Source organism: Papilio polytes, unplaced genomic scaffold, assembly GCF_000836215.1.
Source record: "Papilio polytes unplaced genomic scaffold, Ppol_1.0 DF824169.1, whole genome shotgun sequence".
Taxonomy (NCBI): Eukaryota; Metazoa; Arthropoda; class Insecta; order Lepidoptera; family Papilionidae; genus Papilio; species Papilio polytes.
This window is the reverse complement of record NW_013525035.1, coordinates 3,643,327-3,664,649: the sequence shown is the minus strand read 5'-3', so window position 1 is coordinate 3,664,649 and position 21,323 is coordinate 3,643,327. Positions and strand designations below refer to the sequence as shown.

The following is a 21,323-nucleotide window of genomic DNA, read 5'->3' as shown; positions in this document are numbered from 1 at the left end:
AGTTGTGCAACTAAACAGTTGAATTGGCTGCGAAACAATCGACAATCGCACAACAGTTGTGCGATAGTTTAGTCAAAGGTGTGCGCCCGCTCTAAATACCAGTAACTTTAGTATACTATGTGTAAATTTTTTTGTACATAAACGTGGGGTGGCGTGTAGATAGGGTAGTCTAGGTCTAGTCCGGCAACGTAACGACTTAACGATTGACTCTCTTATAAGTGTCATTTGATTTACATTCTTCTCGTGTCATAAGATAATTAAGTTTATTGATCTTTTTTAATTTACAAATGGTTTTGATTACTTTTATATTAATTTACTGGTAAATTTTTATCAAAACGACAATCAATATTCACGTCACCGCATCCGATTTTAACTCTTTGTTAGCAGTAACCGCGGACATTCTGGTTGTAATTACTACAAAACATTGACAATGTCATGCGTTCCATTTCAGCGACCACTAGTGATGTCTTACATTTTGTCGATGTTTTGTAATACTAATATTTTATAATTCAAAATTTGAATTTGAATATCAATAATTTGTATTACCCTGTTAAACTTACATGTTTTATAAAAAAGCATCTCCTTATACCTATATTTTATTCTTATATTATTCCTTCAATAGGTAACAGTAATTTTTTTGTAAAAAATAATACTTTGAAGAATTTGGTACTTGAAGTACATTAGTACTATTAGCACAATTTCTAACCAATTTTGATTTTCGATATCGATGCATTTTGCTAAGTCCATCACTAGTTACGGGAAATCACACGCTAGTGTTGTGCTATTGAATAAAATCACGGAAGCTTCGGCACAGCAAATCATATGCGGGGTAAATTGAGCGTGTTGTGTGTGGCGCGATTTGGTACAATTGCTTGTGTTGTTTACCTCACTAATTTTGGATGTCCCTCTCTAAAAGTAAAGTTTTTCACAGGGTATGTGGGTATATGTTTCCTTGTGTTTTTTTTTAGCTATAACACCTCGATATATTTAGAGATAGGGATGGATATCGATATTTTTATCAACTAATTTAAGTTGATTACGTAAACGCAACTAAACAAAATAGAGCAACGCTTTCCTGGACTATAATGTTGTTACAGTAAAATAAATTGTCCATTTAATTAAAGTGACGTCATACTTCGACCTTTTCTGGTAACAATGACATCGTTAAAATTCGAAAGTTAAAAGACAATATAGAAATGACTCCATATAGGTAGATTTTTCCTCACTTTGACCTATATTAGATGCAATTTCACTTGATAAGTTGCACGATTATGAGTTGAAGAATAATTGTTTACTATCTGTTCCCATGCGGCTTCACCCGCATAAAATTATAAAAACTTTATTTTATTGTTTACATTTTTTAAATTATTAATTACAAATGTCAAAATGACAGGACATAATGACAACCTTGCTTCCTTGATGTTGGCAGCAACTTATGGTCTCTTTCCCACATTAGGGTTTTTATCCAAAATATTTACTCCCTAAGTTTAATGGCGTTAAAATATATAGCCTAAAACGTGATGCAAGTGTAGGTCTTTTTATAAAAAAAAAGGAAAATTCATAAATATGTAATTGCTGACATCTTAGGCAACAAAGAAGTGTGTGTTTACGCTTTATTATAATAGTATAGATATGTCGTGGCCAAATCTCTTAAATTGCCAATAAAATAATATTTCCTGAAAAGTCTGCATTTTTTAATGGACAGTTACGCTGTATAACTCCTGTAACAGTTAAGGCGAATATAACCGATTTGACTAAGTTTTGTTTGTGGTTTACATTATTAGTAATAATTGTAAACTTCCTCATATCGAAGGTCATCCATAATTAACTAACCAGTTTCTGTAGTATTAACAAATTGAAGATAATTGAATATCCAAAGATTTATCACGTTATGAAATTTATAAGTATTGTCAAGGTATTAAATACTACGTAGACTTTTGTCATTTATATTGTTTAGGTGTTGAATGTATACATAAAATTTTTAATATCACCATACACAAATAACTACTCTATTTCTAATGAATTATGGTTTCAAATTCAATAACCCGGTTGTATTAGTCATCGCAGTCTGATAGCGTCATTTAGCTAGTTGTTTGCCGTCACTTCGTCTGCTACGTGTACATAGTGTAGCGTGCGCATGTTAACACGCTTTAATAATATTTAGACACGTCACATGTGTTTAACATCATCTGCTTCCTCATGTTCTGTTGGGAGACACCTGTATGACTGTCTTGACTCTATGGTCGACCGACTCTATTTGTTGTATAACTTAGATTACCTCTTGTACTTTTATGAAATCCTGGTACTTCGGTTTACTAATGCATTTATCCTAGATTTTTTTAAGTGGACCGATTATCTATCTATGCCTAGCTACATACAATAAAATCGGAGTGTCTGTTTGTAATATCAAACGAAAAAGTTCGACGGGACTTTTACTGGAGGCTACCTGACATGGATAGGCTAGGCTACTTTTTTAATTTCGCGCTGTCAAAATGGCGTAACGTGTGGTCCAAATTTGCTCTAACGAAGTTTGCTAAATAACTCGTTCAAATATAAAATTATATGGAAGGGAAAATATTTGGGTCAAAAGGTCGCCTTGAAACTTTGAAAGTAAGTCATGTTTATTGACATGTGCGTGACAGTGTTGACAGTAGCTGTCAATGTCACTTGTGTGGGGTGACTAGCGGGGGGTATATTAGAGGAAGAAAATCAAATCAATATAAATAGGCTTTTGTACAAATAACGATATGCGTTACACTTTATATGCCATTAAAATTTTATTGTAACGTACGTCAGGAAATTTGGTAGCACTAGACGTGTTTGATAAAAAAAAATTAATATGGATTGATTGTGGTATTTGATTATGTTCTTTTTGTTTTAAATACGTTTATTTTTGTACCATAAAATTTTAGTATCAGTCCTCTGTAATTCATCCACTTTTTACAAACATCTGACCACTTACAGAGCGCATCAATGCGAATAATCGTTTCATGGAATAGACTTGACTGCTTTCGCAATTTTTTTCCCAGTCCATCCGTAACCCGTCCATTGGTACAGGAAAATATAAGGGCGTTCCACACTATACTTCTTCCTTGACAATAAAATACCAACATGATTTGTAATTGTAAACGAAAATATTTTATTATCTGTGCTGAATAAACTCGAAAAGTACTTAAACGGATTAAAGGTAAAGTAAGAAACAAAAACAAAGGAATTAACTTCATGAAATAATTACAATTTAAACATAAAATGAGTTTTTACCAGTAAAGGTCTATTCGTACCTTCAGATGACATTTATAAAGATTGTATCGTGAGAAATAAAATCAATTTGAACAATTTTTATACAAACACGAAGCTAACAATAACAAAAACATTTTAAATAAAATATTTTGACCTCGACTGTACAAATAAAATTTGTTTGCTTTTTTAACATAGGTTTAGTGAGGTCAACCAGTAGCGGTTAACTGCGTATTTATTGTGTTGACATTATTGTATTTACATTTTAAAATAATGCAGTATTATTTCCAGAATTATGATACTGAGTACAACATCTATGCGTATCTTGTAAGACATCCTCAACTTAGGAAATCAGCTATAAAAAGAATATCCCCTGTAATTGACCTGAGTGACGAGCACAGTCCAATCTCTGAGCCTATTCGTTAAGACTCCAATTTCATATTTGATAGAGGGCAAATTATATTAGACACACAAAAACCAACGAGGTAGCTATATTGCGATGAATTTGAGTTTGCGAATTGTCATCTATGACAAATGTAAGAATCTGTCTGACGTAAAAACTGATTCTAGTTCTAAGCCTTGTGTCAAGCTCACAGTGTGTCCCAGCCCTTATTCGTCGTCCCACTGCCCTAAGAACTGACGCGTGCCAGGTTTCATTTCCCATTCCGTCGTTAGTCGATCGAACAACAATCGACGAATAATAAACAACGTTTCACTTTTCTATTTTAGTTCGGGATCGCATACTTGGCTGCTACCACTGTGGGAACCTCCGTGTTCGGTCGCTTTACTTTGTTTATACTTTGTTTACAATAGTAATGGACTATTAAAAGTCGTTAATCGATATCTGTTTTTAGAAATGCTTTTTAAAGCGTTAATTTTAGCGATATTTGATAAATAAAGAGAAATATTTTTTCTACTAACGAACTTTAGTAAAAAAAATAACATAACATAAAATGTCTTTTGACATCTCACTTCTTACTCTTACTAATATAAATGCGAAAGTTTAGATGGATGGATGGATGTTTGTAAGAGTTTATAGCCTAAACGGCTGAAGTGATTTCGATGAAATTTGGCATAGATGTAGAGGATAGTCTGGAATAACACATATGCTACTTGCTCTTGTTTTTAATTAATGCCACTCGGACGGAGACGCGGGCGAAATCTAGTATTTCATAAAAGTTCAACCTTTAATTGTTACATTTGAAAACAAAATAACAATTGTTAATCCTTTCTCACGCTAATGTGTTATTTAAATCTTTAATCATCTCATTAGAGTAGGACATTAGTTAAAAATAACATCTATTGTGTTCTATTCCGATTATATTCTAATTCAATACAATCGTCCTTGAGGTAATAGCTAACACGTAATGGTAAATGACCATTCAAACTTTATAGGAGCTCGGAAATCACACAAAAGTACAGAGTAAATTTGCTATCGAAATGGATATAGGAGCGTAGCACATCTCGTGCCATTTGTAACGGCAATGTAAATATGCTCGTACCCACGAGCTGCAATTAAGTTTGATTCTTACAGTACAGACCTCGAAAACTATCGATTCTTGACTCCGAATATAGTTTGGAACACTTGAGGCGTCGTAAAGGAGGGTACTAAAATGGTGTAATATCTTAATCAACACTTAAATTCTATACGTATACCATTTTAGGGGCTGTTTCGTTTAATATTTAATGACTATGATAACACTAAATGCATTGTTGTAGAGAAAAGAGAGTAACAAATCGAATTATGGACCCTATATAGATGTGAATTCTTGTTTATCTTTGATTTGCGTTTACGAATATAATGTTTTCGTTGTCGATGATACAAATTGAATATACTATTCTTTGTTGAATAAAACCATAAATATAGGGAAAAAAGAAAATGTTTTATATTACGAAGTACACTCGTTCACAATGGGGCCACGTTCCAAGACTTTGCTCCACTTTCTGTAGGCGTCCCCTAATGGCGCCCACAGGATTGCCATTTATATATCTTAAATGAAAAATGTCACAATTAGAAACTTGAATTTGAAACGCAGCTTAGTTTAGATTCTCATACTAAATTACATCCATACGCGTAAGTGCGATGTATGTATTGAAATAACCCAAAAACGACTGGATTTCAATAATTGTTTTACTATTAAAAAACTATGTTATCACTGTGTAACATGGGCTATTTAAAATTTCACGTCTCGAGCAACAGCTAGTAATATAAAGAGAATAGATTTGTGTTTTCGGATTTTTGTATATGTTGAAATAACACAAAAACTACTGAGCCGATTCCAAAAATTCTTTCACTATTAAAAAGCTATTATATCATCAGTGAGTATTATAGGCTATATTCATTTTTACTACTTTATTATAAAATTCCATTCGAGTAATATTACCATTGCAAAGGTTGCATTATTTGTTACGAGTTTCAATGTAATAAAATATAAATACTTCCGCAGAGCTATTCATATTAACATCCGCAGGCGACTGTCCACATTGTAACATAACTGTCCACGTAATTTCACATCGACCACGAAATATTAATTAGGTGAAATTATCATTATATTTAGGAAGGTACCACAGACGGAATATAAATCTATCGGCCTTGATTCCCGATTTGGCGGGCGATGTGAGCACGATACGCTACCGACTCGACTCATTAGACGCTTGCATTGTCGATGGCCAGTGCTTCTTTACCCGTGCTCTGAGTCGCCTAGTCGCGCGCTAGTTTACGCACATCTCCGTGGCGCGTGGAAAAAAATTTAAAAAAAAGTAAAAAATACGCGCGCTTTGTATCAAAAATGGGTGTAGTGAAAAAGCAAAAGAAAAATAAAACGAAAAACGAAATAAAGAAAACCGAAGAAGTGAATGGAAAAACAAAAAAGGATGAAAATAAAGTGAAAAAGAAAAAGAAAGTGTCGTGTTTACAGTGTATCAAGTCGCATGATGATGGTACTTATTTTTTATTATTTATATTTTATATACGTAAACAATTACGCTTATCACAAATAGGATAGGCAGTAGGTATGAATTGTTATATTTTAAACTGATTTGTGTTAAACCATATCAAACAAGTTTGAGGCTCTTGTTTTTTTTTAACAATATTTTCTTACGTATTTGTAATTTAAAATACTAGCTGTTGCTCGCGACTTCACCCGCGTGAAATTAAATAAACATTAGAAAAACATAGCCTATGTTACTCACTGATAACGTAGCTTTTTAATGGTGTAAGAATTTTTGAAATCGGCCTATTAGTTTTAGAGTTATTTCAATACATAGGAAAATACAAATTTTTCCTCTTTATAATATTAGTATAGATTACAGAAAATGTAGGCTTCATATTGCCTTATAAATAATATGTGTTGAATATTTTCGCCATGCCTGCGTTTCTTTCGTAAACACAGTAATAAATCCACTTTACGGTGGAATTATTTTTACCTATTCGTGTTTCCTTTCGGCATATACGAATGTTTTATTAATTTTATCCAACTTGTCCTATTGCCAATTATATTGACTTTTGATGACATTTGGATTAGTGCCCGATAGAATACAGTTTTATATAAAAACACTTATAAACAACAGCAATGTAAACACAGGCGTGTAGTTACACTTTTAAAATTTACTATGAATTAATTAACGTAAAACTTTAACTTTAACAGATATCTTTGATAACCGTAATTTCTATTTATCCAGTATCAATTTTTGACTTATTGTAAAACATGAAAATTTTATAATACATCATACTATTCATCATACTAATATTGTAGTAGTAGTAGTATTAGTTTTTAGTTGGTATTTATGTCGTCAATTTTATCCAAGAAGCACCATTGGCACACTATTATAATTCCAATTAATTTAATATCACTTGGTACTACTAGTCCTACTAATATTATAAATGCAAAAGTTTAGACGGATAGATGGATGTTTGTTAGATTTTGTAGCCTAAACGACTGAACGGAAATTTGGTATAGATGTAGAGGACAATCTGAAAGAATACATACTCACTATTGTTTTTTTTAATTCCGACGTAGTCGCGGCCGAAAGCTAGTGTTAAATAATCTCAGTATTTTTTTCGGTTAATATCTAAATACGTTTTCAGACAACCTAAATACCATACGAATGTTTATATAAATATGATTTTGATTAGTTTATGATCAATGTAACGTAATGTTCGGATCAGCGACTGCGGCCTCAATTTCCATGTTTACATCCCGAATAAGTCTGGAAGATTGCGTAACGTGTGTATTCCAGATATCATTTTAAAAACATTTCCCTCTTCATCGACGTGTCAAGGTTAGGCATTTTCATTTACATCACCACTACTTGGAAAGAAACTTGGCGAATTAAAAAAAATCACATAACATAACGTATAGAAGTAAACGGCTGAATAAATAAATTAGGTCATGAATATAAAAACGTAAGATAATATATTTTCGATGATATATACATATAGATTTATTAAAACCAGACTAGATTTAGCATATTAAGGGCCTGTCCCACCACTGGCTTATAGAGGCTCAGATAGCTAAAAATGACGTCACTGTCACAAAAGGGAACAAAACCCGATATTCCCATAATATATTTTACACGTTGATTTGTTATCAGTCAATATACAATTTGATGGCAATGGACCTTAGTCTTTGCTTAAACCTAGTTTATACGCGTACTTGTGTACGTATTTATAGTCTTTCTTACCTGAAAATTTACTTACGTATCGAGCAAGAGATCAGTTCAGTACAAGTAAACGTGCAAAAAACGTTCTAGTTCAAACAAATGTACTGAGATGTGGAATTTAAAGCCAATTAAAATTATCAAATAGAATGTTATGTTGTGCTACAATTGACGCACTGAAGCCTCCCAAGTGAGGTCTGCAGGTGCAGCGATCGCAGATTGTTTCTCATATTGGCAATGGCTTCTTCATTTAACATGTCGTATCAACTTTGACATGTGTTTCTGTTATTGTGTAATTTATGACTTACTAGCCTTCGCCTGCGACTCCCTTCGCGTGGAATTAAAAAAAAACAAAACCGAGTAGCCTATGTGTTCTTCCAAACTAATCCTCCACATCTATACCAAATTTCATCGAAATTCGCTCAGCCGTTTAGGCTACAAACTCTAACAAACATCCATCCATCTATCCGTCCATCCATCTAAACTTTCGCATTTATAATATTAGTAAGATATCTATTGAGATATGTTTCTGCCAGAGATTAAATATGTCATTTATACAGCGAAAGCTCGAGAGTTTATGTATTTTTTTTACAATATCATCATTAATTTCTATACAAGTCGATTTGATGTAACCGATTTGTTTGTATGTTTAGGTAGATAGAAAATATTCTTATTGACAAACGATCTATTTTGTTATATGTATGAATAACAGTAATAAATGTTATAAAATCAATGTTAAACAAAAAAAATCTCATTTCGAATTATATAATAAGGTTAGAATAAGGTGCGGCATAGTAGATACAAACCTTGGAGCTAAATATAGACTGAAACAATTTTCTTAATTATCCAATCGAACTTCGCTGTCTGCGGCAAGATAAGATTATGCTGAAATATACGATATTCCCAAAACAATTCGAAGTATTGTTTTGGGAGTATCATGTCTAGAATGCGACTATGCCTCAAGTAAGACAATCATCGTGTGTAATATTTTATTCTTATCGGTATTTTTAATGATTCGTGCATGGTTTTTCATACATTAAACCATTCGTCTATGTTGATATTTATTTACTGTAAATCTATACTTCTATACTAATGTAATAAAACGTAATCACACATTTCTTTGTTACCTAAGGTGTCAGCATTCACAGCATATTTTCGAGTAACTCTTTTTTTAATAAAAAGCCCTACACTTACGTCACGCTTTACGCTATATATTTTCACGCCGTTAAACTTAGGGGTAATTATTTTGGATAAAAACCCTAATGTAGGAAAGAGACCATAAGTTGTTGCCAACATCAAGGAAGCAAGTTTGCCATGATGTCAAACATCATGTCATGTCATTTTGACATTTGCAATTGATAATTTGACAAATGTAAACAATGAAATGAAAAATTTATAATTTTATGCGGATAAGTCCCATGAGAACAGCTTACTAGCTCGCTAGCTTACTAGCTAGCTAGCAAATGAAGTAAAGATTAGTCTTACGAATAAAATTTTTAGGACAGACGTAGAGCGACTTGAGAAGACCATACCGAAGTTTTCTTACAATTAGGTCAATGATTTTTAATGGTATTTTTTGTTATGTAAAACAAAAATTTCAGTATCCAGTCTAATGTTTAATAGACATGTCATATCTCATTATTTAATGAAGCGTGTCTGCGTGGGTCTATTGTCATATTCCAACAACCCACTCCTACGTTGTCTGGAAAAAACAAAGCGTTACTTTACTCTGCAACGGATATTTAATTTAAGAGCATTTTTCGTTATTATCCAGCCTAGCCGAAATAGTCTAGGAAGTATTTAAACCTATGTCTGTTTTGTAGATCACATTTTGTTAAATTACTGGTTTTGTTCTATGTTTTTCAGCAAGAATTTCCTTTGAATTTTGTTTATACAGTGTGGTTTTAATTTCTTTTAGTAATGACAAATATCGTCATTAGTAAAATCTAAAACAAATGTTTAAAATTACGTCGTAGTTTTTCAAACGGTGGTTTAACTTGACTCGTTAATTTTAACGATTTACGACTTAATATCTTTTGTCAACAAAGTTTAACTGCTTTTCCAAGGGCATTGGATGTAATGGTAATGATTCGCGCCGGTTAATGTACGTTCATGTCCAGTGGAAACAATGGCTTACATCAGTCATCGGTGTGACAAAATAAAACCTATATGTAAATATTTTTGAAGTGAACAAACTACTTTGATTACAATAAATGGTTACTTTTCTTTTACCTATTGACTTAACACATCTCGCATAAAACTATCCAATTTTCTCTTCTTCTGTTTATTAATCGATTAACAGATAGTCGATATCGATATTGTTTATAAGGCCGTTATATACCGTTCAGCTTACTGCTTTTTCGATTCTTCAACCGATATATTGTGTTATTCGATGTTTTATTCAGCGGTTTTTGACTAATTATTTTTTTATGTCAAAAAATAAACGCACTCTTATTTCATACATTTCAATTCAACAGGAATAAGTTTTCATAAGATTATAGAATAAAAGGTAATTGTTGAATGACGGGAAGTGTAAAGAATGGGATTATGCAATAATGCAATCAATTGTAGAATATGAGAATACATTTCTATAGTCATTTATTGGATGGCTCTAATAAGATAATGACACAGAAGTAATCCAGTGAAAGAATTTAATTTACTTCCCATTTAAATTTTAACATCATACAACCGTCACTATATAATATAGCACCTATGTTTGTTGTTCGGATTAAATTATGTCACCGAAAAAACGTCCACTGTATCTAATTCATTAATTTCCATACATATTAAATGTATGACATTTACGATGTACAAAACTCAATAATCAATCGTATCAACAAGTGACCAGTATTAAATGACGACTCTCACCTGACTTATGTGAGATGCGCGTGCGCATTGTATTACCAGATCTCACGGCTAGAGGCAGCACCTACGCTTCCGGAACATATCAAGTTTTATAGATCATTAGGTCATGTTTATTTAAATTAGAATAGCCTTCAAATTCGAAAATATGAAAAAAAATATCATCGTACAAAGAATTAAAAAAAGTTTTAAAGGTATCCCTTTATTGATTAGAAATCTCTGAGTTTCGCAGTTCTTATTATAAAGAACGTAGTTGTAAATATGTAGTTTCCATTTCCAGCGATAATGGAATTAGATACAGCGAATACACAATTAGTTTCACGTAAATGAAGGCAAAGAGCATATTGTGCTATTTGGGTTGTAGGATACATTAATTAACACAATCGCAATGATCAGGGACGACAACGAACTGAATGAAGTCATGGCGACTGAATGAGACCTTATGAATGATTCGCCGTTATCATACATACTTGTCCTTAGCATAATTAATTAAAACGTAGGCGATTACCTTCAGATTGCACGATACTGACCTATTTCTTTTACCCTAATATGTCCAATGTCTTTATTATTGTTATACAAAATAATTTAACACCGGTAGAGGTAGACCTAGAAAGAGATGTATGGATTACATGAAAGGTGACATGATCAAGAAGGGAGTGACCGAGGTGACGTATGATAGAGTTATTTCGAGAACGAAAATCTGATCCGAGCCTACGGAAGTAGGATAATGAAGGGAATATGATGAGTCACTTAATTGATTTAATTGTGTGTGTCTCGATTGCCGAAACATCACTACTTAAACATATTGTCATCTCATTTTATTCAAGAAGAGTGAGAAGGACAACAAATTGTTTATCTACAAGTCTTTGGATAATGGAAACCCGCTACAATTAACACTTATATACGATATGTTTACGTAATCACAACGCTATTATTGTGGGCGTGATGGAAACATATTAGCATGTGGAGTATCGTCTTAACAGGTACGCGACCTTTAGCTTCCGATGATGTCATACCTCCTACTAAAAGACCCTCACAATGTATACTTACCCTTATTAGTCGCATACTGTAAATGGATTTGGGACAATTCGAGGTTTAAGATTAGACAACTGAGTTTTATATGACAAAGACTCTTGAGATACGCTTCTGAATTGGATGCATTTGTTAAGTTTGTTAATTTTTTAGTTTAACGTTTTATGATGATTTTGTTATTGGTTTTACACCATTTTAATATAATTTGATTGTCACTTCATGCGTTTGAAGTGTGATGGAAGGACAAATAGAGATTTATACTCTACCTACCCCTCTATATTGTAACCTTGGAAGTTCTGTTTGCCAATGTTTTTCATATGTAAAGAGTTGAAGATATAAATAAAAAAATTGTCTGCTAATAAGAAGCATATAAAAAAATAATTGCTTTGTTTCAAAATACTTCTCAGTCACAAAAAAACTCTTTGCTGTGATATTTCAAATGTGTTGCGCACAAATTGTCTGAAAATGCTTAAGTTAAAAAAATATCAAAACCGTGCATTAGTCACTCGATTGAAAAACTACATGATATTCCGTCATGGTCACAAAATCACATTTTGAGATACTATTCAAATGCTTGTATCTTCATATTCGAACTACGAGCTTTAATACTCTTTTATTAATAAAGTAGCTGTTTCTCGCGACTTTGTCCGTGTGAAATTAAAAAATAAATACCCTGTGTGACTTACAGCTAAATTACCTTTCTAACTAACTGTGACAGAATTTTAAAAATTTTAAATAAAAAATACAAATCTTTCCTCTATAATATTAGTATATTTCATAATTTATTGTTAATCGATCAAACTTTGATAAAACTAAAAGCAAAAGGAAACACTCGTGTATGAAATCATGTAATATTTTTAAAGCAAAATCTATTTTTGGCGAACGATTCACAAAATTGTGAGCGATATTCTGGCACTTGGTGTTAGTTGCGTCATACAATGAGAAGAATAAAAGCATTCGTCAAAACATCGCGGTCGTAGGGTTTTTGTGATGGTGACATCAACTTCAGCAAAAATGTTCTTAGTCCTACATATTTAGGACAATTTTATTGATTGCTGAATAGTTTCACGTCTGTGTACTTAAATATATCAATGATTGAAACCTATGTTTTAATTAACTAATAGAGAAATCGTGATATAACTTTGATAGCGTATTCTGAGGACGTCAAACAAGGTTTATGGTCTCTAATGTGTGAAATAAAGTTAATATGGTGTTTAGTGCTTACAATTGTAGTTTTTTTTTACCTACAACAGATAAGACAAAAGCTAATTAAAAAAAATATTTGAAAAGACTAGCATTTCTTTCTTCAGTATCGTCTGTTCGCATCTCTAAATAACATCTAAGTAACAGCACAGAATAGACAGTTATGACCTATATCTTTTATTTCGTTTCAACGACACCCGTATCAACGTTTTACGGTCTAACCGTAAGTTTCCACTGCCGAAACAGCTAAACAATATATTGCTATCACTAGTCTTCCAAAGGAAAAGATAAAGACGATAATATACAATGGTTTTGCCAGTGAAATCCTACTGTTAGAATGTTGCGTGATGCGTGCTGAGTTATTCAGACGATACACGCTACTTGTAATTATTCAATTATCTTTTGATTCAATTGATGACGTCAATAATACAAAAAAAACTACCGTATTGTTAACCGGATAATATGCCGCGTTGTTCTTTACAACAGAATAAATCTGTCGCTCGTAATCGAATCGGATTTCTTTTCATCAGGAAATAAAAGACTACTGTACACTTCGTATGGGATGTTTAAAAGGTACCAGACCATACAATAGCAAAAACAGAGATAGTAGGAACTTAGCACTAAATCCCCTCATTAGTCATCCTGGAGAGGGCCTGTGATTTCCAAAGAAATGCTTTCGGACCTCTACACTAGAATAAATGTAGACCTAACTTACAAATTCCAAAAACATATATCTTTAGTAAATGCCCGTTGGGCTTAGGTGAAGAAACGTAAAAGCTTTTCATGCTATCTGTACAATAGTACAGTCTTCAAATTATAATAATAATATTGAAAGACAAGATATGCTAACAAGTTATTTTCCAGTTAATGCGTAAAATAATATTTGCCCAAGATATACTTGTCAATTATAATGATTATGCAGAACTACTTAATTGTTTTTGCATATCTTATTGTTATTTGTGATTATTCAAATGAGAAACTTCTCAGATCACTCTATTAAATCGGTTAAATATACATACTGGATAAGCGAAAATAATTTCAGATCGATTATTAGTTTCGGCCATTGTTTGATTACGTTTTTAGTTTTTATTTTTGGATCATGAACCATTGCATAAAAATGTTATGGTTTTAATCAATATTTGTTTTACTAATACGTTACGTTACATACTGTCTAACTTTCATTAAGGTATTTATTTAATTTTACATTAAAAGTAACATTAATGGATAAGATACAAAATGTGTATGTTAGAGGAAGTTTGAGAGTAGCCCCAGTCGTAGAGAAGGTAAGGAGTAAATGGTTACGTGGTGTGGGCATGTTATGAGGTGGGATGAATCGCATGTTACAAGGAGAACGTTAGTTATGAGTATGCAAGGGTACATCGGTAGAGGTACACCTAGAAAGAGATGGATGGATTGCGTAAAAGGTGACATGATCAAAAAGGGAGTGATGACTGCGATGACGTATGATAGTTATGTGGAGGACAAAAACCTGTTATGCCGACCCTACGGGAGTAGGATAAGGAGAAAGATCATCATCTCCCCTGCCTTATCCTACTCCCGTAGGGTCGGCGCACCGGGTTTTCGTCCTCCAAAGCATTCTATCATCCGTCATCTCAGTCATCACTCCCTTCTTGATCATGTCACCTTTCACGCAATCCATCCATCTCTTTCTAGGTCTACCTCTACCGATGTACCCCTCCACATTCATAACTAACATCCTTCTTGTCACATGCGATTCATCCCTTCTCATAACATGCCCATACCACTCTAACCTTTTACTCCTTATTTTCTCAACCACTGGGGCTACTCTCAAACTTCCTCTAATAAGAATAAGGAGAAAGATGATGGTGATTAATAATAATCTCTACCATCAAAGATCTTGCAGACTTAAACCTGTAATCTAGATTAAATTGGTTCTCAAACTTATTGGTAATCTTCAACTAAACCTTGACACGTAATATCAATAACGATCGACCTAAATATTTCACGTAACTGTGACTAATTCAATCGTTGTAGTCATTACGCTAGCGGACATCGCACGCGATGTCAATTTGGAAGTGAACCCCATGCACTATTGACACGATAAGGAGTTATGCAATATATCAGTATATGTCCCTAACAATACTGCACATATTGGGTAATTGCTGATATTTGTATAGCATTTCTTTCTTTTATGTATTTCTAATGATTGCTTTAGTTAACAATGAACCAAGTGACATAAACTATATCGAAGTTTACCAGCGTTTTTTGGCATAAAACAACGCACTATCCTTGTCAATACAGATAAATAGCTTTCGCCCGCGACTCCTTCCGCTTGGAATTAAAAAAAATGAAAAGTGAGTAGTCTATGTGTTTCAGACTGTCATCTCCTCTGTACTAAATTTGATCAAAATCCGTTCAGCCGTTTAGGCTACAAACTCTAACAAACATACATCTACTTTCGCAGTTATCATATTAGTATATGATATCTAAATTCACAAGCGAGTGGGGACATAAAACAATGTACTATGTATTCTTCTAGTACTTATGCTCTAAGTGTAAACTCTACGTAACAGCTTGGAGTCTATTTGTAGCGTTAATTACTGCGTACACCATCGCTGATGAGGTAATCCGGATGAATCTTGTTACGTAACAATCGACAATTGTAACACGCTATACAGAGACCATAGACAATAAATAAAACTATACAAGCAAAAAAGCTTATTGTTTACTTGTTGAAAAGTTACAATTTAAATACGTCATTTTTTTATTTATCGATCAGTAAAATATACATAATTATAATAAAAGTGTCCCACAGATATTCTTTTTTATAATCTACGTTTGTGGTGGTTTGTTTTGGATCATAGCTACGCATGGAAGGTTGCTTTCAGTAGATAATTTAAGTGTCTTTCTAATAAAAAGGAACTCAAAAAGACAATCAATCTTACTTTAAAATACATTTCAGTGTTCGCTTCATATCCTACCTTTTCGCAATTGACCGAATAACAGTTCTCGTAATATAATTCAATATTTCATAGATATCTCTGGATCCATTTCTGATAACCAAAAGGGGCACAGAGTAGATATGCCGGCTATTAACAACGAGTATATCAATTGTTTACCGTTTGTTATTGCACTGTGTCACTTTAGTGGGCGTAGTAATGGCGTTCTTGCATTTAACTGTACAATAAAAAATTACATCATCGTTTATTTTCTAAGTCACAGTGAAGGGCGGAGTTTGTAGCAACATTGTACAATGTTTACACAGATAATTGACATAGGGTATCATCTAAACTGTATCATGTTATTTACTTCCTTAAAACGAATTATTTCATTGAGAGATTAAAGAGCAAGAGAAGTTGTTTAATCATTTACTTACTTTATCACTGCATGTTACATTTTAACAGTGGTAGAGCCCGGTTTAACATCTTCGCACGAATGGGCCGGCTCGCCCGGTGTACTACCACGACCACACAGAAAACACGCGTCTGATGAGTGTGGTGCTGGAGGCCTATTTTGTTCCCTTTCCCTTTCCTTTCTTTTCTTAAGAGGAAAGGATGGGATGGAAAAGTGGATTTGACGGTGGAGGAGACGCATAGGTAGGAAAAAGGTCCTATTTATGTGCATCTCCTCCTCCGTCAATTAAGGGTAGGCAACGCATCTGCAATTGCAGATGTTTATGGGCAGCGGTTGCTCTCCATTTCGGTGGATTCAGGTTGCCGGTTGCTCGTTTGCCACCCTATATTATAAAAAAAATGTCACATCAGTGCATATTTCCCGCATTTTCTAACTAAAGATGTAAAAATTGTTCCATTAAATTCGCGTTATAGATTTGTAAAAAGCAATTTGTCAATGCAATAAATATTTTATGGTAAGTCGTGAGGATCATAATAAGAAGACGATACCAAATATTTTTTTATCTTACTCAAGTGTTTTGGGAGCTTATTTAATTTCCTAGTAACATAAAAGGTTGATTTTTGTTGCTATTCCACTAGATTGGTGTTAAAGTTTTGCTTAGCGTAGGTTTCCATTGCCAAAACACTGATTGTTTACGTATATATACTCTTGTAAACTCGCGGTAAAAGTGGCCAGCAAGTGATTATCACATAAAAAATCGTAGTTATTTAGCAACAGTTTGAAAGCGCTTTTTGTTATAATAGAGCAAAGCCCTTTTATATCACAGTCAATGTACGTAACTGTACACCGCCGGTTGACCAAATGCAAATTGAAGCGATATTTCATTGTGAACATTCGCCATGTGTCCTAAAAACTTATGAATGGGACAAATGTATGCACAGGCACTCCGTCCTTGTCACTCATGTTGGTATTGTGCATGCATGAAATCATAACTGTCGAAAATACTACTGCAGTTATGATTTCTAGTACCTGATCCAGGCAATGCTTTTTAAAGATGATCAATCTCTGGTCATAAGTAGACTTCCTCGTTATTTGGAGATCCCAGTTCAAGTCGATACTACAAAATTATAATCTACTACATATATTTATGTGGGAATGGGTTTTGGCGTGGAAGGAAACGGAACGGAAGTGTGAGGAAGAAGGCATGTAAGCGACAGAGAGAAAGGTTGAAGGAAAAAAGGTGAACAGATAGATCAAAAGACGTCAACAAAGTAGGTAGTAGTTTAAGGAGTTAATAAGAGGTTTAATTAATTTATCTGGCGTTTTACTTAACAATCTAAGGATCCCAAACACTACATTTATATCTTAGGACATCTGATTAATGGTTCCATCCCTTGTTCCAGGTGGATTGGAAGGGAAGTACCGCGTTGCTGCACCTGAGCTCATGCAAGACACATTCATGAGCGATTCGGAAGACGAAGGAGGTAAAGCATAAATTATATTGTAGGTTAACCTGTAGAGACGCCTCACAAGCGTTGCAATACCGCTGCTATTCAGTAACAGACTTTCCATTGCCTAAAACATACTGATATATTTCATGTGCTTGGAAAATGTTTATCTTCCACCTCTACCATGGCAGTTGTTTGTAGGTGAAGTGGAGTGTCCCATACAACAGCAACAGCAGTACCGCTACATGGCGAGCGAGGCGGGTACTCTGCAGCGAGCGCGGCCGCTTGCCGCAGACCACACCGTGGCTGATGGACATCTGTGGCCCAGCAACAATGATAAGAAGGTCGCCACTATTGAACGACAGCCTGTTGATATCGGGTAAGAATATCCCAGCACTCATTAGCACATCCTTATTTTAGTCCCTTTCCCTTTCCTTCGTTTTCTTAAGAGGTAGGGATGGGAAAGAAAAGTGGACGTGACGAGAAATATATCCTCTTTATGTGCGTCTCCTCTTCCGTCATTTAAGGTTAGGCAACGCATCTGCAATTGCGATGTCTATAGTCAGCGGTCGCTTGCTATTTCGGCGAATTTAGGTGGCTTGCTCGTTTGCCAATGTAATAAAAAAATTAGACCTAAGATGCTGGCATATGTACCTCTCTTATATCTCATGTCATATCATTCAACTTATTGTGAAACAATTTACTTTAAATAGCGCAAAACAATATTTAAGAGAAGTCCCTGCTACCTGAAACACAGCTATTACTTGTTCAGGAGACAGAGTCCCATCGATTTTGTATAAAATTGTTCTGGTCCAATAATTTATTTATTTATTAATAAGTTGCTAATTGGTCACATCAGCTTGACAATCTCAATTGTTTTGTCCTTTAAGATAAATGTGCATTTAAAAATCGAATCGAGGAACAATTGAATGGCTTAAAATCACACGCAACTATTTTATATATATTAAAATGTAATGCATGTTTTTGTGTGAGTTCACCTCAAACTATAATAACAAAATGACCGGATTTATGGTTAACCAGGAAGAGCCGAAACTGTTCACAATGGTCTGAAAGTCAGGTGATGTCATCCGAGTGTTACGCCACTTGCAATGACATCAGCAATGCTTGTAATGAGTCTGTGAAATGATTGCGTTGCACGTGCCTTTTAAGGTGTAGTGATGTGATCATTGCAGTTCGCACTTAAGTTTAGTGATGTGCATTAAATCCAACAGAAATGTCGATAAATTTAAAAACAAATGAATTTTGCTTGGATGTTCCTGAGTAGAAATTGGCTCTATATTACGTTAATCTAACTAGTTTTTCAATCCTAAAAAAACTAGCACCTTCATCATCAATTGATGTCTAATCTTAATTTTTCAAATATATCGCGTTACTTAATGACAAGTTGCAATTGCTGTGGTTTTAGCAAACGAGGTGTAACTTAATATTTATGTAGCCTTGTAAACAATATGACTCACCTATATTTAAGACTCGCTTGGAAATCGATTTAAGTTTTAAAATTCAAAATAATTACCTTTTTTATTTGTAGTTTGCCGTAAAAGGCATATAATTGATCTTATCATTTAAAAACTACAATGAAATGGGAAATCTTCTATTCAAAAGTTTCGATGCTTTACATCAGAGGGTCTATCACGAATAATCTTACTTCTTACCAATGTTATAAATGCGAAAGTTTAGATGGATGGATGGATGTTTGTTAGAGTTTGTAGCCTAAACAAATGAACGGATTTCGATGAAATTTAGTATAGATGTAGAGGATAGTCTGGAAGAACACATAGGCTACTTGCTTTTGTTTTTTTTTATTCCTCGCGGACGGAGTCGCAGGCGAAAGCTAGTATAGATAAAAAACGTATTCGTAACGTCATACGACAATGAGATTTGTTGGTGTACTTTACGCCAGGTACATCATGTCATTTAATACAAATTCTGTCGACGACGTCACTAAAGTATTCTCACGAGTATTCATGATAAGCTCCCTGATGTAAGATATATTTTCTCAGTCAAGGTTACATCTACGTTGTATTGAATGACGTGTTTTAGTGCATTACAATGGTGTCAGGATATTCAATTGATTCACTCAATGCACTAGTTGAGATTCACTTACTATACGTGTTACGGACGTGCTCAGAAAATTTAGTTTGTTTGTCTAAAGCCAGTGATAACTTGGAATACAGATTTAAATGTAAATATGTTAGTTCATCAACATAATTTATTTATTTATTTATATAGGAATGCCAACAAAACATATTAAAATAGAAATACCTACATACAATGGTTTAAACTCAGTTAAAAATATGAACATAAACTTTAATTTACAGGCAAACACAACATTCATAGATAGAAAAACAATCTGCAAACAACAGTTATCTTACATCTAAGAAGTTCGCACTTGTTAATGGGTCTATCTTGTGGTCTCAGTGTACAAATTTAATTTTTAGACCACATAACAACTCTGCGTGAAAATGGTTAGAAAATTCAGAGAAGCGTCACGTTATGTCAATTTCGTTACATGAGAGAGAACGTGTTGTATCTCCTTCTCGCTTTTTATCTGATAATAGTCCTTATTGTAATACAAATAGTGTTGCTTATCATTTTCAGGTTCCTGGTGTCGTTTGTGGTGGACGCTCGTGGTGGTGCGATGAAGGCGAAGAGACGCGGCGGAGTGCGCATTATAGTGCCCCCTGCAGCTTGTGCTGCGCCCACTAGAGTTACATGCCGGTAAGGTTAAAGATAATCTTATGTGTTTTAAAGATTAGTATGGTATGGGCATGTTTTGAGAAGGGATGTATCGCATGTACATGGGGAACGTTAGTTATGAGTGTGGTACACCGGTAGAGGTAGACCTAGAAAGAGATGGATTGCTTGAAATTTGAAATTAAGAAGCGAGTGATGACTGAGGTGACGGATAGGTATTTGAAGGACGAAAACCCGGTTCGCACTACGAGTGTAGAATAAGGTAGGGGAGATGATGATGAATCTTCTCTATATTCTGGACTCTTTAATTACTAAAACTACTTGAGATTTTTTCATATCTAAAACTAAGAAACTGTAAACTTTATTTTTTCAAGGTCAAATAATCTAATATTTTAAGGATATTTTGCTAGTATATTTTTGAGCGATATTTTTTGCATAGTAATAACAAAACTAGTCGCATAATAATTGCAGTACAGTAACACAATAGTTTTGAGTCATTTGCTAAATTGAAAACTTTTGGGACTGTGCCCGATGACGCATAGTTTGTTTATTTGGGTTTTGTTCGAACTCTAAAGATTTGCATATAAACATTACTAAATAATAAATTTAATTTACTTTTCTTATTAATCGTCGGTTTTAAAGTTACTTGATACTTGTTATAGTGCGGCGACACGTCGTGCTCCGGCCGCGGCGCCGCCCCCACTCATGGAAGGCGAAGCCTTAGCCTCGAGATTGCTAGAACTACAACCACAGGGTGCTAAATTTTTAGCGTAAGTATTAACTTAAAAAATTTAACATTTCTTATAAGACAATGTGTTTTTAAATCATTAA

At 33.9% G+C, this 21,323-nt stretch overlaps 1 protein-coding gene across 3 annotated transcripts in view; it reads left to right on the top strand.

Annotated features, from left to right (window-relative positions):
• The window catches only part of LOC106111357 (ankyrin-3-like), a 114,136-nt gene that overhangs the window by 78,909 nt on the left and 13,904 nt on the right, over positions 1 to 21,323 (top strand). For all 3 annotated transcript variants that reach the window (XM_013293399.1, XM_013293401.1, XM_013293400.1), the window contains exons 18-21: positions 17,733 to 17,813; positions 17,979 to 18,156; positions 20,397 to 20,516; positions 21,155 to 21,262. In XM_013293399.1, the coding sequence (XP_013148853.1) occupies positions 17,733 to 17,813; positions 17,979 to 18,156; positions 20,397 to 20,516; positions 21,155 to 21,262 (487 nt within the window). The remainder of the gene's footprint in view (positions 1 to 17,732; positions 17,814 to 17,978; positions 18,157 to 20,396; positions 20,517 to 21,154; positions 21,263 to 21,323) is intronic.